This window comes from Madurella fahalii (assembly GCF_045866475.1).
Source record: "Madurella fahalii IFM 68171 DNA, scaffold_2, whole genome shotgun sequence".
NCBI classification, from domain to species: domain Eukaryota; kingdom Fungi; phylum Ascomycota; class Sordariomycetes; order Sordariales; genus Madurella; species Madurella fahalii.
In genome coordinates this window covers 5,579,977-5,595,788 of record NW_027263972.1, presented here as the reverse complement: position 1 = coordinate 5,595,788, position 15,812 = coordinate 5,579,977, and the positions used below count along the sequence as shown (strand labels likewise).

General features: G+C 58.0%; 2 protein-coding genes across 2 annotated transcripts; one reads left to right on the top strand and one right to left on the bottom strand.

Moving 5' to 3' along the window:
- Window positions 1-258: 258 nt before the first annotated feature.
- Window positions 259-1,184, bottom strand: MFIFM68171_04385 (PAP2 superfamily-domain-containing protein; the record flags this gene model as incomplete). The annotated part of the gene is made up of 2 exons (XM_071059805.1): window positions 259-1,044; window positions 1,131-1,184. The coding sequence occupies 2 exons, from the start codon at window positions 1,182-1,184 to the stop codon at window positions 259-261; spliced, it is 840 nt and encodes a 279-aa protein (XP_070915906.1).
- A 776-nt stretch (window positions 1,185-1,960) lies between these two features.
- Window positions 1,961-4,322, top strand: MFIFM68171_04384 (RBR-type E3 ubiquitin transferase; the record flags this gene model as incomplete). Its single annotated transcript, XM_071059804.1, has 4 exons — window positions 1,961-2,555; window positions 2,731-3,746; window positions 3,811-4,035; window positions 4,095-4,322. 4 exons carry the CDS (start codon window positions 1,961-1,963, stop codon window positions 4,320-4,322), a joined length of 2,064 nt encoding a protein of 687 aa, XP_070915905.1.
- Window positions 4,323-15,812: the final 11,490 nt, after the last annotated feature.

Genomic DNA, 15,812 nt, shown 5'->3' with positions numbered 1-15,812 from the left:
GGAAAGTCGGAACCGGCTGGGCTGGCAGAACTGGGAGTTACGATAGGTGTGGGATCTGAGAGACAGATTTAGCGGGCTGACTGTGGTAACAACTGAGGAAGAAGAAGACTTGACTTGGGAGGTCTTGGAGTAGAGTCTACAAGCAGAGAGAACGTTTTTTAAAGTAGCACTTGCTTTGTCATCACCAACCATATAAAACCATTGAATAACACACTCCAAGCAAATGTATTTTATCTATCCTCTCCTCTTAGAACCCAATCACGCAGCTTTCTTCTCCTCTTCCAACAGTTCCCTTCGTCTCTTCTCCCACTTCTCCCACCCGGCCTGACACAGGTCTTCCGTCACCACCAAGTCCCTCAACCGAAACCACCTCGCCACAGGCGTCTGGAGCGCCCACGCGAGCAGGCCCGTTTCCCTTAGCAGATGCGTCATGGTGAACCATCCCACCGCACTAACCACTCCGGCCGCGCACCCCGCCAGCACCTGCCGCACCGTGTGATACCCCAGGTACACCCTACTCCACGCCACGAGCGCCGCGACCACCAGCGCGCCGGCGCTCACCGCCACCCGCTGCGCCACCGTCCAGGGCGTGTGCGAGTACGCCTCAATAGACGCGCTCACGGCGGGCAGGCCGCCGGACCTATACGCCCTGGGGACATCGGCCAGCGCCGGGGGTTCCCTCCGCTTGCTCCCCTCGGCGCCTCTACCGCCGCCGCCCCCGCCGGCGGCGGCGGCCATCATGGCGGGCCGGTGCCGCACGACCAGGAACAGGCCCACGGCGACGGCCCAGAACACGGCGAACTGCGCGTGCGAGCTCGGCATGCCGTAGCCCCGGGCCCCCTGCTGGTGCATCAGCCTGGGCCGCTCCTCCTTGATGAGGCGCTTGAGCGCGAAGTTGACGGCCTCGCAGGCCAGCTGGCCCAGGAAGGTCAGAAGGACCTCGGCCTCGCGCGTCGACCAGAGGAGCGTCACGTAGACGACCACGAGCGCTTGCGGGAGGAGGGAGAGGAAGGCGCAGAGGTGGGATACGGGGTCAGAGGGGTTCTGGATTGAGAGGGGGGATTGTTAGCAAAGAAGGATTGGAGAGGAGGGGTTTGGGAAGGGGGAAGGGGGAAGGGGAGGAAACGGACGTAGTAGACGTGAGTTAGAGAGAGAGAGGCGAGGGGCGTCACGTCGTCGGCCATTTTGTTTGGCGGATGGCTGATGTGGTGGACAAGGAATGTGGCGTGGACGAATTGGTAAGTGGGGGAGGCGGAGTGCGGTGTTGGGCGGTTGTCCGGTGCTGTTGCCGGTTACCGCATCGCTCTGGCGGGAAGGGGAATAATCTAGAAGAAATGGCCCTTTCGTCTGCGATTTTAGCGTGTTCACTGGATGTCGTTGACGGGCAATAGAATGTCTCAGTCGCGCCCTACTGGGCGCCTGGCTTGGCAGTGGGGAGCTTCGGTGGCCAATCGGCTCAGGCCGCCCGGCAAGGTCCCCATAAATTGCCAGCCGCGGAAGCATCAAGTGGAGCACAAGCCACCAGGATTGGCGCTGTCCCGCAGTGGCCGAGACGAGTCATCGATTTGATCCGCGATGGGTCGACGGCACCGCAGGGCTAGACGGAATCGAAGGCAGCAAATTTGCCCCCAACGGACCTGGTCCCAGCTATCCATGGAGCCTGAGAAGATCCCGCCATGACAGTACGGGAATTTCAAGATTCTGACCCACTACTGCGCTTTCCCGGGTTCGTTTGACAAAACTCAACTTGGGCAGGCGAGTGCCGACGAAGCACCAGGTTTGTTTGCCGCTCGTGCATGTCCATCCTCCATCGTGCGGGTTTCCCATCGATCCGTCGCCCGTGCCGGGACAGATAGCACGCTACGGCAGCACACGCCTACCCTAGGTTGCTATTCCTACCGACGTGGACGCGAGCGCAGGGGAAACAGGCAGGCAAGCAACGGGTCCAGGAAGGAGGCAAATGGCTGAAGACGAATTCAACAACCCGCGCGACGTCGAGCTCAGCTCCCTATATGCTATCTACCCCGAGATCCAGCAGCTGCGCCCGGACGACCCGTACACTGTCGCCCTTGAAGTTCCCGTCAACCCAACTCAGGCTGTGACCGTTTTCTTCCCCGCTGCCGCCGACGATGCTTTGCCGCCGGGGGCCAACGGTACTTCGAATGGTGCTGGACGAGCCCAGCAGAACGCCGTCGACTCTCACGAGTTAGCACATCTTCCCTCGATCCGCATGGAAATCACCTTGGGACCGCAGTACCCGACTGAGAAGCCACCGCAAATCACCATCTCAACTACCCCTCCATGGCTCCCCGAGAAGACAGTCAAGCAGTTGGAGGATGATGCGCCCCGGCTGTGGGAAGAGATGGGCCGCGACATGGTTGGCTTCACGTACATCGACCACGTGCAGCAGGCGGCTGAGAATGTCTTCGGTCTGGTCGATGAGAAAGGCACTTTGGAGGTCGATCCGCGGCACAAGATTGCTATCCTAGACTATGATATCAAGGCGAGGCGGGCGGCATTTGAGAAAGAGACTTTTGACTGTGGAGTGTGTCTTGGTACGTTATGTTGTCTTTGTTCATCGCTAGCCCTGGGCCGTGTCTCGCATGGCACCGTTCTGCGGACGGCTCCGGGGCGGATCACTGTCTAGGGGTTGAGATCCTTTGCGGTTCCGTTTCCGGAGGCGTGCTTGTTTGTCTGGATCCTCTCAACATCTACTAACGTGGAATGCAGACCCAAAGAAGGGCTCCGTCTGCCATCGGATGCTCGACTGCGGGCACGTCTTTTGCGTCGAGTGTCTGCAGGACTTCTACAACAATGCGATCAAAGAGGGAGATCTCGCGGCAGTCAGATGCTTAGCGCCTGATTGCGCAAAGGAGCGCGCAAAAGCCGCTTCTACCTCCGGCAAGAAGCGCAAAAAGCCCAGGACCTTCATCAACCCTAGCGAGCTGCTGCAAATCCCCCTGGACCAGGAGACGGTCAAACGCTACGTGACGCTCAAGTATAAGACCGAGCTCGAGTCGGACAAAAACACAGTGTACTGCCCACGGCCCTGGTGCCATGGCGCTGCGAGGTCGAAAAAGCACAAGAAGCCGCAGGGTCTAGAGCTCGCTGAAACCTTCGAAGAGTCAGCCTCGGAAGACGAGGACGGTGACGACGGCGACGGTCACCTGGACGGTGAGGGCAAATCTAAACCCTACAAGCCAGCCGCGGAACTCCTGGCTATTTGCGAGGAATGCAGCTTTGCCTTCTGCAGTCGTTGCTACCAGTCATGGCACGGCGAGTTCTTCCGCTGCACACCGCGCCGCGACAAGGAAGAGCTCACTGCCGAAGAGCAAGCCTCGCTCGAGTACATGAAGCTACACACGACGCCGTGCCCTACCTGCGCGGCGCCGGCTCAGAAGACGCACGGCTGCAACCACATGATCTGCTACCGCTGCCAGTCCCATTTCTGCTATCTCTGCTCTGCCTGGCTCGACCCGGGCAACCCCTATCAGCACTTTAACGAAATGCCCGACGGGCGTGTTACCGGCTGTTACATGCGCCTGTGGGAGCTCGAGATGGGAGATGGTAACGACGTCGGCTACGGTTTTGCGGGAGGGGCCGGTGGAGTCGCCGGCAACCTTGCTCCTGCGCCCGCCCCTGCGGCCGCAGACGAACTCATCCCCGAGATCGAGGAGCCCGAAGAGGAGGAACAAGCTCAACCCGCCGCGGCACAACTGCAGGATGCGCATGCGTATGGCGGACAAGTCGGCATCGCGCGCGAAGGGCCGCTCGTCCTTCGGATAGCCGCGAATCAACCTGCGGGTGCAGGTCGCGGAGGGCCCCGCGCTCGAGAAGCGGCAGCGGCTCAGCCTGCAGTGGCGCCGCTGGGAGTTGTTGCTCGGGGAGGAGGAGGAGGAGGAGGAGGAGGAGGAGGAGGAGGAGCGAGGGCAGTGCGAAATCAGCCCATGGCGCGAGGTGGGGGACCGTTGCGAGGAGGCGGGCGTCAAGGTGGCCCTGGGCCAGGGGGCGCCGGCGCTGTCGGGCAAAGGGGGCGTGGGCGAGGGGGAGGAGGTCCTCCCCACCGGCAAAATAACAATAACCCAGCAAATCAGGCACAGCACGCACAGCGTCGTAACGCCAACATGAACCACCAGAACCACAATCAGAACCAAGATCAGAATGGCGGCGGCGGCGGCGTCGGCGGCAGAGCAGACGTGGGTCGTCCGGGCGAGATCAGGGTTGAAGAAGAACTGGACCCTGCCCATCAAGCGTGGGTGAGACACTTTGTGATGCTCGCCCTGAACGACGAGGAGGATATACTCTTTGAAGAGGAGGATTGACGGCTGCCGCTCGTGGTGGATTCACGTCTGACCGGTGTCGTTGCCACCCTGAACCGGCTTACTTCTTCCCAACATGACTGCTTACCTACTTAAAGATACCCCCCGCCATGATATTAGGAAGCCAAAAAGATTATTCGGATTCGATCTTGAATCTGATCGAGATGAATGGCACCCGCGCAGGGTTCCCCAATCCAATCCCGCCGTTCCATCACATCCCCCGGACCTTGACCTTGCCGACGCAACGTGGTTTGTCTCTTCCTGCTTTAGGTGTACGGTCCTGCTGCACACAATTTACAGAACTGTGCTTTGTCCCCCTCGGGCGTATACCAGGTGCCCGTGCGGAAGAAGAAAAGGGATGATGATCCCTTTTACTCTCTTGGGTCAGGGCTTGCTTGCTGCAGGTTCTTCCCATGTGGCACATGTAGGTTGAGTGTCATGGCCATGCAGTAGTTCAGGTTCCAGTGGCTTGCTAGCACGCCACCACTACTACGTTGGTGGGGAGAGAAAGGGGAAGGGAGGGGAATATGTAGGCCCAGTATGTACAGTACCTGTGCTGTTGGGGGTAATGGTATCCTGCGCATGCAGAAGCCCCTGTTAGTTGGGGCAAAATAAAGATAAATACTATGGAGGCACGATGCTGTTACTTATCACGGCTGTGATGGCTCGGGTTCCGAGCTTCGACCTCGTCTAAATTTTGCATGCATACTGTACTCAAACTGCTCCTTTACCTCGGTGGCCCAAAGCGGGCATCCTTGACAGTCACGCAGTTTAGATTGTGCTGCATGTGTGGCATTCTGGGGGTTGACTTGGAGAGAGGTTCGCCCACTACCCTACTTACAGTGCCTACCTACCTACCTACCTTGGCTGTTCCCTAAAGAGGCACTTCGGAGATATATCGCATCTGCAATGGCTGCGTGGCATCCTCGTCTGTATCCCCGTCCCCGTACTCACTAAACCCCCCCGCTAGCCCCCAGTCTCGCCCACGAGGGGCAGGGTAATTGGGATAATTTGTGCCTGCTTGCTGCGCTGCTACTTCGTTTTTGCTGGCCTGTCTAGCCTAGGCGCTGCGTGCGCGTCGGCTGTGTGTCTTGTGCCTCGGTCGGTTGCTTTGGATTTTAATAGGTCAGTATAGATAGGCAAGCGAGAGTTTACCGTGGTAGGGTTTATCTGCTCGGTGAGAGGAAAGACAGGCCCCCCGTCTTATTGTTGATTTTCTCCCACCCCCCAGTTTTGATGGAGGGACTGGATAGTATTAACGGTTTCAAGTGCTTACACGCGCCAAAGGATGGGCGGCTGGCTCCCCTTGCTACCCTCCCGACGCCACTGACAATCGTAATCGCAGGTGTCGGGGTAGGGTAGATGAGAAGCATCGATTTAATAACGAGGCCGATCTGAGGTTAGGTGACAGTGACAGTGACAGTGACAGTGACAGTACCGACCACCTCAGCAGACAGCTTGTGGCCACTGACGCAACCGGCCAGCTAGTCAGCGAGCTTCAGTGGCTTTCCCTTCTGCCTGTCCTCTGGCCCCCGCCGCATTTCATCCCGCAGACGAGAACAAGACCAAAGTTAGATAGACGGACAAAGCTCGGCCTCGAATCTTCGCCCTCGGCCGATCACCAACCGACCGCCCGACCTACCTGATCCACCCTCCTCCCCTTTTGGGAATATCTGCACTGACAGAAACGGCTTTCCCTCATCCACTCTCGGCCATGCTCTACAGTGGCGAGCCGTGAACAGGGACGGGCCTCGCACGCCGTCTTATCCAGCCCCTTGCACCCCCCCCCCCCCCCCCCCGGGGGGCCTGCGGAGTACACAAAATATGTAGCAGTTTAATATGAGATACCTGCCGAACTCTGCATATCTCCAGTTGCATTCCGCTGCCTGTCCGAAGTGGAAGAAGTACCTGGGACAGCTGGGGAGTCGCGTGTGGATTGCAGACTGCGTAATGTCCTCCCCTCCCCCCCCCCCCGGACTGGATATGCCATGCCATTGGTTGCCATGGCAAGCAGGCGGGCGGATGAACAGGAGAGGAGAAACGAGGACAATGCATCTTTGCGAGCATGTCTATCTCCCGGCTGTCTTGTTCCGGTTCGTTATCCGTTCTTTTCCTTCTTCCTGCCCCATTTCACAACGTCTCGTTTGCCTGCCGCTGGTGTTTCCGGCCCTGGCTCTCGGAAGGTATTCATGTTAAGGGCACTCTGAGATATGGGAGGAGGGAAAGAAGGGGGGGGGGGTTGGGGGGGAATATTGCTACGTTCCCCACAGTTCGGGTGATTTCCTGTATGTAACTGTACATAATACGCCTATCTTGTTTGTTCTTTGCCGGCTGGAGGAGTAGCAGAAACAGGATCCATCAGGATAAGACCGTACCAGATCGGACTGGATTGCAGGGTAGTCGGCCGGCCTCGAGGCGAGAGCGCGGCGAGACGCGGTGGCCAGGGCCCGCGCGGCCATGCATTCTCGTGTCTTTTTTTTTTTTTTTTTTTTTTTTTTGTTCAATATCTTGGTCCGTACCAAGTTTGGCGAGTCTCCTCATGCTGGTTTCCTTTTGTCGGTGTGTGCCTGTCACACTGTGCTTGGCTCACTGAGGCTTCCAGATGTGGCCGAGAGCGCAAGCAAGGAGCAGGGATAGTGCCTTTTCGGTACTTGTTTCCGCAAGCGCATACAGGGGCCCTGGTTCTCGCCCAGGGGTCAGCTGCGCCGGGAGGGGAGGGGGCGATCTCCATGTTGTGTTTCCCTTCTTCACCACTTTGCTTTGCCTTTGTCGTCCTGCGGCTTTCGTCTCTTGCATAGCATCAAAAGTGGGATGTTCGGAGAGAAGGGGATGGCGACGACGACGAAGCGATGGATATATGCTTGGCCGGGGATTAAGGTATGGGGCGTTGAACCGGGCCACCATCGTTTAATCCTTCGTGCTTTGTTTGCTCGCTGTCAAGAGACCTGGCCTTCCTGGGCTGCAAGGCACGGCACTCGCGGAGCCTGTTGTGCCCTGACAGTTTGGCCTGTCACTTGGTTGCAACGTAGCTGGCCAAAGGACGTTCCTCTTGGCGTGGGCTTACACTAGCCTCTCCACAAAATGGAAAGATGACAGCCAGGGCCAAGGGGATCGTTACATCTTCCGGGAAAGAGGCGGACAGGGTATCGACAACGCTCATCCTCACCATCGTCGCGAGTGTTTCGGATGTTTCAAACCAAACACGAAACGCTAGGTCTCTGGGTTATCGACTGTAGTTTCGTACGGTTTCGCCCACGATGCGGCGACCGCCCCGCCCCGCCCCGCCCTGCGGTGGTGCTGTTCCAAAAATGGCGACGGCCGTAGCACGGGGTTTCTTGTGTCTCTTCAAGGCTCAATGCCGAAATTGCGTTTCCCGGATCCGGCGTAAGCGACGTCCCTTGAAGCATGGGCGCTTGCCCATCGACCCGAGGATGACCCAGCGGCGGTTGTGTGCGAGTCGGTTTCCAGGGGTTAGAACGAGGGAAACACACATCGAGAAGGTTGTGGAACTCGAGAAACGCCACTTTGGGCAAAGTCCCTTGGTGTAAGCATTTGTCTCCTGGCCAGATCCAGATGAGATGATAGATGGTCTTGTCTGTTTCGGGGATGGGACAACCTACCTTTGCTGGTTGCACAATCTGTCAAGACGCATCTTTATCGGTTGATACTTCGCAGCCAGGCCCATCGCATAAGCATTGAGGGGCTCTCTTGACGATAGTTAGGGCGTAATTGGACTACTGTGTATTGTCAAGCGCGAGTCACTTACCACAACAGGTAGGGGTCCGGTCTGGGCAGCTCGGGACTTTTCCTGCATGGCATCCACCATCCGTCACTTTCGAGCGTTGCCCCGGGCTTGCTCCGGGGTGCCGACCTGGGGCTTTCTTGGGATGGAGTTTGGTCGGTTCTCCCAAAGCGGTTTGGGCTGTTGAGCTCAGGCTGGGCCGGCCTGGTGAACCGGGCATGCAAACAAGGGTTGACGCTGAGTTTTGGTGAGGCTTCGTCGGGATCACGGCAAACCAGGGCCAGACGAGCTGGCGCAGGAAGGTATCCGCAAAGCTCGGCGGAATCCGGCCCAGTCCAACAGCGCCAGTCCGCGCCGAGATCCACTCTTCCCAGATCATGGTCCCACAATCTGTCGTGGGTCGGCGACGCTGGGAGGCTTGTGCGTCAACGACACAAAAGAGGTGAACGGTCGGCGACTTCTCAAGCGAGGGGACAAAGAGTCCAATCACAGGCGTGGGCAGCATGCAGAGGAGGGACAGGAAAGCAGATGGTGACAGGCAGAGCGCGCAAGAAGCGATCAAGGGGGGAGGGGGGGCAGCATGTGAGATGGAGGAGAGCAAATGCGCCACGATCAACGCAGCCGCACCTTGTTTTCCCAGCTGGGCAATTGGCTGCTGCCATTGGCTGGGAAATTGCCAGCGCCGCCGAATCGGCCCTTCCAGGCTAAAGTCACCACTGCTGCAATAACGGCGCCCCTCTTATACAGCCTGCGGCAGACGCCCCCGGATTCGATTGGCAGGGTGTCATCCCGTGAGGGAGTTTTGCATGGCTGTGATGACTTCCCGCGCCCACCGGCAGCTCGCCAATAAAATGACCAAAAAAAGAAGGCCGGGCATGTGCTGTCAGCACCGGTGACAGCATCGGCTTCCCGAAGTCCTGGCCGCTGGCGCGGACGACATGTCGAGCTTCGCCGGAGCTCGTACTGGAAGACAAGCAGCTGCCCCGAGGCCATGACGGGCATGGAAGGCTGAGTTAGTGCAGTCTCACCGGCTGCGGGCCCCTTCTTCCGCCCGTGCCTGCAGCCCCGACTAATATTCTTGGCGGAGGCTGGAAAAAAAGTGCGTGCCATGTGCTCCTCGAACCTTTCAGACGAAAAGGCGGCGCCATGTCTCGGTCGGCTGCTCCGCGCGACTTCGGCTGCGAACCATGCCCAAGCGCCAGCCATCGAAACTTTGCATTGCGGGGTAATCTTATACGTAGTATGCCAACTTCATCTTGGGGGTTCCCACCACCCGAGGCTTCGTCATCGAACCAAGGCATGGGATTTGGGCCTTTAATATTGGCGAAATGGCAGGAGCCCGCCCTCGTGTTTCTAGAATGCTTCTGTTATATCTCTGTGACAGTCCGGGGAACGGCTTGATCCAGGATTGACGGCATGAATCTGTAGCAAGTAGATTGAGACCGTCCCCCTAGCCAGGCTGTCGAGTTTCCAGGGTTTCGGCCGTCAGGCAACTTGGATGCTCTGGATGGGTAGGGCTGCAGCCCGTTCCCCTCCTCCACGGCCAGCAGAGAAGGGCTGGCGCGGGCCAATATCGGTTGTTTCTTTACTTAGAAGAGCCCCAATATCCTGTTGATGTAGGTAATTTGATGATCCAGGTCGAAGCAGACAATGGGAAAGCTTGATGTGGGTGGGGTTGCTGCGAGACTCCACACCTTCACCTCTCGAGACAACAGTAAAAGTCGATGCGCAGTCAACTCTCGCAGAAGGCGGCGCCAGGTGCGGAAAGGAGACTTGGCAGGTCGCCTGAATGAGCGTGGTGACCCTAGTAGAGAACGACCTCCTTGGGTGGAAAAGGGCAACTGTTTTGTTTGCTAGGCAGGTACTGTCCTCGCCGCGGTGCAAAATACCTCCAACTTCTCGACTGAGGACGTACACCAATCCTTGTTTCCCAATAATTAGCCCCTTGGCTGCCGGAAAGCTCCTACCGGAAAGCTCCTACCGGAAAGCTCGCTTTTGATGAGCTTTGGACTCATCCAGGAGCCTACTGCTGACGTTGGGCAGGCATGGCCCTCACATGCCGCTGTGCCGCCGTTGACGACACGCAAAATGGGCGCTGGCGAGCTTGGGCTCAACTGACTTTGCTTCTATAGGTTGCCCGTTCTCGAGCCTTTGCGGCAAATGGACGATGCTTTGTGATGGCCGCCATCTGATTATCACCGTGCATGATGATTCAGCGATGACAACGGACCAAGCCGCCAGTCTTCCCTCTGGCCCCCTTATCATGGGCCGCACAAACGGGGAATGGCCGCAGGAAGGCACTTCTCGATTCAGCAATGCTCCCCCCCAGTGGGGACCAGGGTCTTCTCGGACGGGGTCGGCAAGCCGGAGACCGCTGCTGAAAGGAGCCTAGGCATCCTCCACCCGATCCGAAAGATTTGGTGCTGCAAATCTCACAAACCCGCCTCCTCCAACTGCTCGCCCGAGTGGAGCAGCCTGATGGTGGAGATGCACGGAAACGAATGACGACGGGCTAGTGGCTCCCGTCTCTGTGATTATGATTGCGGCCGTGTCGGTAGGTGCCCGCTGTGCCGTCATCCCAGTGAGAGCTGCTTGGTTCAAGTGTCAGAACACAACCAATCCCTCCGTTCTTCAACCTTCGCACGCATGTTGCGAGCATCTTGAAATCTTGTTTGCCCGCATTGCATCCCCACCATTGGTGAAGGGAGGGGGCAAGGTTGGTCGATCTTGCAACTTTAGTGGTCGAGGTGGCGTATGGGGGTGTGGTACGAGGTGGCCGGCCGAGAGCTGACAGCCGGGCGTGCTGCAACATCAGTCCATCGATGCAGGGCAGTGCCGACGCCAGGTGCCATTGCCTGCTCAAGTCCCGAGTGTGCTCCCTGCCCCTGTACCATCCGCGAACAAAGGTCCGCGAGCCGGGCTGCGTAGCTGTTGAGCAATCCAGTGGCCCCAGCTCTTCCCCATCCGCTACTACAGCATCGATGACGGGCCCTACGACCGCAACATGCATCGTCTAGGTGCAGATGCATTCTGTAAGTCCAGGAGACAATATTTGGTCCCCCAGAATGTGCATGTCAGTCGACAAAAGAGCAGGGGGTGATGTGTGGTTCCCGCTATATTAGCCAGGCGATATAGCCTTAAGCCGGCGGCGATAAAATGGGACCAAGAAGGCACAAACCTCGGTCTATGATTTATCGGGGTCGCTGGAGTCCCGGTCAACGAGTGCGAACGAGGGGTTTTGGGTATGTAATCCAACCCGTACACACATGGTTACTTACTGCATAGTGTAGTTTTTGTAGCGGGCGGCACTGAGGGAGTGTGTATCATCCGTCATGGCGGCTCTTCCTATGATCGAGTGGTGCACTCCTCACCTTGGTTCGCGTCAACGCCAATTCTGCACTATCAGACCTGAGGGCAAGGGGCCCCTGTCCCCTGAATCTCTTCTGTTCCGAAAGGACTGGGCAGCTGACCGTTGGCAGCAGAAGCAACAGCAAGGACGGCTCGTGAGACACGCACACACACACGCACACGCACACAGACGGGCGGAATCTGCACCGCTTCCACCCCCGCGCTGATGAAGTTCGGCTGGCTGGTGTCAGCGGCAGCGACCGGCGGGAGCGTGACATTGCCCCTGGCGCGCACGGTGATAATCGTGTTCTCGAGGCCTGATGCTTGTCCAGATGGTTCAGAAAAAAAAAGATAAAAAAAAGATCTGGCTGCGCCTGGTAGATGCGTGGGCGAGCGTTGAGATGCGGTGCGGAAAGAGAGGTCGCATCCGCAACGACACTAAGCAGATCTCGCAAAATCCGCCGGCGGTCCCCTGACTTGGCCCGATGCGAATCGTGATTGCAACGTTTGAGTTGCAACCGACAGCCACCGGCAGCAGCCGGGTGGGCTCGATGAGCATGGTGGGGGCCTGCCGTTACCTAACCTCTCCTCCCATTCGACCACGAGGAGCGAGAGATTGAGAAAAAAAGGTTAAAAATCCTGGTGTGACGAGCCCGACTCGCCCACACCTCCAATCCCACAAACCCCGGACCACTAGCGTCGCCACATCCGGCCAAAGGTCCCTTCCGGACCAGCACCGCGAATAACCCACCCCAGCGTTTGTGGCCAGTTCTCAGCAGTTTAGTTTTAGCTCGTGCCGTGCATGTCGCGTCATGAATTAGCAAGCCTGCCTTGCGGTCTTCGGCAAGTTGGGACTTGGGGACCGTAAGCTGTGAGTTGTGAGCTATGAGCTGTGAGCTGCGAGCTGTGAACTGTGAGTTGTCAGAAAAATAATATGGTTGAGGGGGAATAAAATAAAATAAAATAAAATAAAATAAAAGACACTAAAATAAAGTAAAATAAAATTGTGACCTATCGGTCGGGCGGGCAAGGGAATGGAAACGGAAATGGGGACTGCCACTGGAACTGCTCGGTGCGATTGGTCGTGGCTGCCACCGAAGGGCACTGGTCGGGCAGACTAGGAGGGAAAGCGCGGCACCGCTGGTGGTTCGTCGCGGGAGCGGCAGTCACGACCCCATTTTGCTGTGGTCGGTCACCCGCACGCCATCACCCGTTGCCGAGTGGCCGTTTTTAGAAACACCAGCACCTCGACAGTCCTGGGCACCTTCCCTTCCCCAGTCTTCGCGGTCTGCGAGGCAATCTAAATACATTGCGCCCACACACCACGGCGCTGCACATGTGGTCCCCGGGATTCCAGCTTGCAACCGAATGAGATCAGATTCTGCTGCTCGAGCACAGCGCCAGCCATCAGCTCGCTCGTGAAAGATGTAGCACTGCAGGTTCGTGTCGTTGCTGCGCCCGCGTCGCTGGAAGCCTTGTTGCACCTTGGACCCGACCAATCTTGGCGGGAGAGGGGAGGGGGAAGAAAAATACGGGAGAGAGAGAGAGAGAGCGCGAGAGCGTCGCACGCGGATCGAAGATGGCGTTGAGCAGCTCTTCGTCCGTCTCTGCCGCCCTCCCTGCCACGACAGCCAACTGCTTGCATGCACCTCCCTCATATCCACCTGCATGCACGATACAGCAAGAATCATGTCGTTGAACGGCGTCCGAGAGGTCGAGAGAGCCTTCGGTTCCGTTCTCCTGGTCCAATCACAGCCGAGCACCCCCAGCAGGCGCCAGTTCAAGCCACCGCTCTGCATCCGCTTGTGGCGTGACGAGACGGAGGTCGAGCTGGCCGATTTACCGCCGACGAGCTGGCTACCTTCCCAGGAGCATTGTTCGTTTCCCGCTACCTGGCCGTGTTCTTGCGGCGGCACCGGACGGCCTGAAGACTGTCCGTCTTGTCCCCTCGCTACGTCGGCAAGTCGTCGCTTTTCAAAACGGTGTTTGCTGCCCGCTAAGCAGGTCTGGTTGCCGTGCCCGCTCATGTGTGGGAGCTGCCGTGTCACCACACCCGCAAAACAGACTCTCACCCGCACGAGTGACAAACCCACGATTCGGTTCTTCGATTTGTGTCGCCGCGGCGGCCTTTGCGCCCGAGCCGGGGTACAGGCTGCTCGGAGTCATGGCGTTGGCGGCCCAGGCACCAAGTTCCCTTTCGGGAATGTCGTTGACGCGCCGTTTTCCTACCTCCGCATTCCTCGTGCCGCCATGGAGACTTTCCGGATGGTGAAGCGCGTCTTCCCTGCGCCGCGCTACGACCGGATCGGGTATTGCAGGACCGGGGTATCCTGTTCCCTGTCCCCGCCGGCTTGAACTCCTCTGGCCCCTCATGGCGAAGGGACTCGAACTCGTCAGTCGGAGCGAGTGCGACGCCCTATCATTATATCCCAACTGCTTGGAATTCTGGGTCCTACCTACCAAACTGTGGAGAAGAAGAACCTCATCACTTTCTTGGGTTTCCAAGCCACAACGTGGTTATGGCACCTCCTCTTATCCTGTTCTGTTTACCAAGTACTGAGACACGCCGCCGACGTACACGAACACACACACACACACACACACACACACACACACACACACACACGCGCACGCACACACTCACACACTCCTTTCTTACACCCTTCCACGGTGAAAACAGGTCAGATGGACTTTCTCTTCTCCCCGCTGATCGCTCTTGCGTCCCTCCTGCTAGAGGCCGGGGCAAGAGAGACAGTCAGTATGTGATGGGCGCTATGCAGACTCGGAGACTTTGCCTCGGGCCACTCCGGCTTAAGGTGCTAGTTTCTGTCGCCGAAACCATCTTTCGGAGCAGTCTGGACTTCACGGCGGTGGCCAAATCACGGCGATATCTCCGGCAAGCAGCGGCGGCGGCTACTCTTTTCGTAGCTGGTGATTTCGTTTAAAATCTTCTCCAATTGTGAGGTTCAAAAAGCCCACAACGGCGGCTGGGCCATCTATAACAGACTCGATATTGTTTCTCGCCGCGCCTCTTTGGGGCGAAGAAGGGGTGGGGGGGGGGAGGGGGAAGAAAGAAGCAGGGGTGTGGGGATTTGTCCACAACTTCGCCAGCCGAGTCTTACTGGGGTTCGCTGGTTCGGCCAGCCCACCCCGGTCGAGGGCAATCTCGTGAACCGATTTTTCCCTCAAAGACGCCATGCCCTTCTGGATCACGCACCGGGGCCCTTCGTCGGTGCGTTCATTGCCCAACGGTTTTCTAGAAAAATGCGGGTCACTAGGTGACCCCCGAGCTGCCCTCGGAGGATTCTTTGTGCTAATCAGATACCCTGCTCGCTCGGCCGAGCAAGGTCCATCGACCGGGGTCCTGATGCCTGACCCAGGATTGGACGGAGGAGGGGCCGAGGGCGGGCTTGCCGTCTTGTCCGCTCCTCCCCCCTCTGATCGCTTGGGCTTGGCCAGATGCCCCCTCCCCCCCTTCAGAATCCCCCCATGCCAGCTACTGCTCACTGCTGCCCTTGGACCATTCCTTATCCAGCCGGCACGTACACTGCTATTCCGAAGGCCCTCCTGCCAGGCATGCCGCTTCCCGCTCGGCAAAGGAGAGGGTAGGGCAGGGCAGCTGTCAAGTGAGATCCGCCATTCAACAGTCTTCCGTGCATCCGCAGCGCACCACATTGGATACATCGCTACTGACATGCGTCTACCTCCACCCCCCCCCCCCCCCTCCTCCCTTTCCCGTTTCTCCATCGCAGTACACTACCCCATCTGGATAGGTACGTGCCTCTCGGTTTTGGAGTGCTGCCGTTGCTGGTGGAACTGCGCGAGGTCGGCCATCGGAAGTATCCACGGCAGGCTCCTTCAAGACGGCTAGGTCAAGATTAAAGGGGAGACTGCTGTATGCTCTACTCTTCTCCGCCTGCTTTTTTTTTTTTTTTTTTTTTTTTTTTTTTACCCACGCGTCCTCGGTAGGAATTATCAGCTCATAGGAAAAGTGTACTATGTATGCCACGGGAACCTGAGAGAGTGCGCACAATCACATCCTTGCACCCGCTTGGTACAAGTCCCTAGCAGGTATCTTGCCCCATCTCGACTAGCAAGGGGCTTCGGGTCTGCCTGCCAGATCGCCCCGTTCCTCAACCTCCTTCCCTGTATGGTTGGAACGCTTCTGCACCGACCCTGCAAGTGGTGCTAAACAGTTCCTTGCCAGCCCATCGTCACTGGAAAGCCGCCAGGGTAGCCTTGGCCTCGCCTCTGCTCCCCTTGCAAGTTGCCGCCCCCCCCCTCCAGGGACAGTGCCGAAGCCTCTCATAAAAACGGCTCCGTCCAACACCTGATTGTATTGGCTTATACATACAAGTACATACACCCTGCCCTACTACCTCGCCGCGAGCTGTGATCCCATC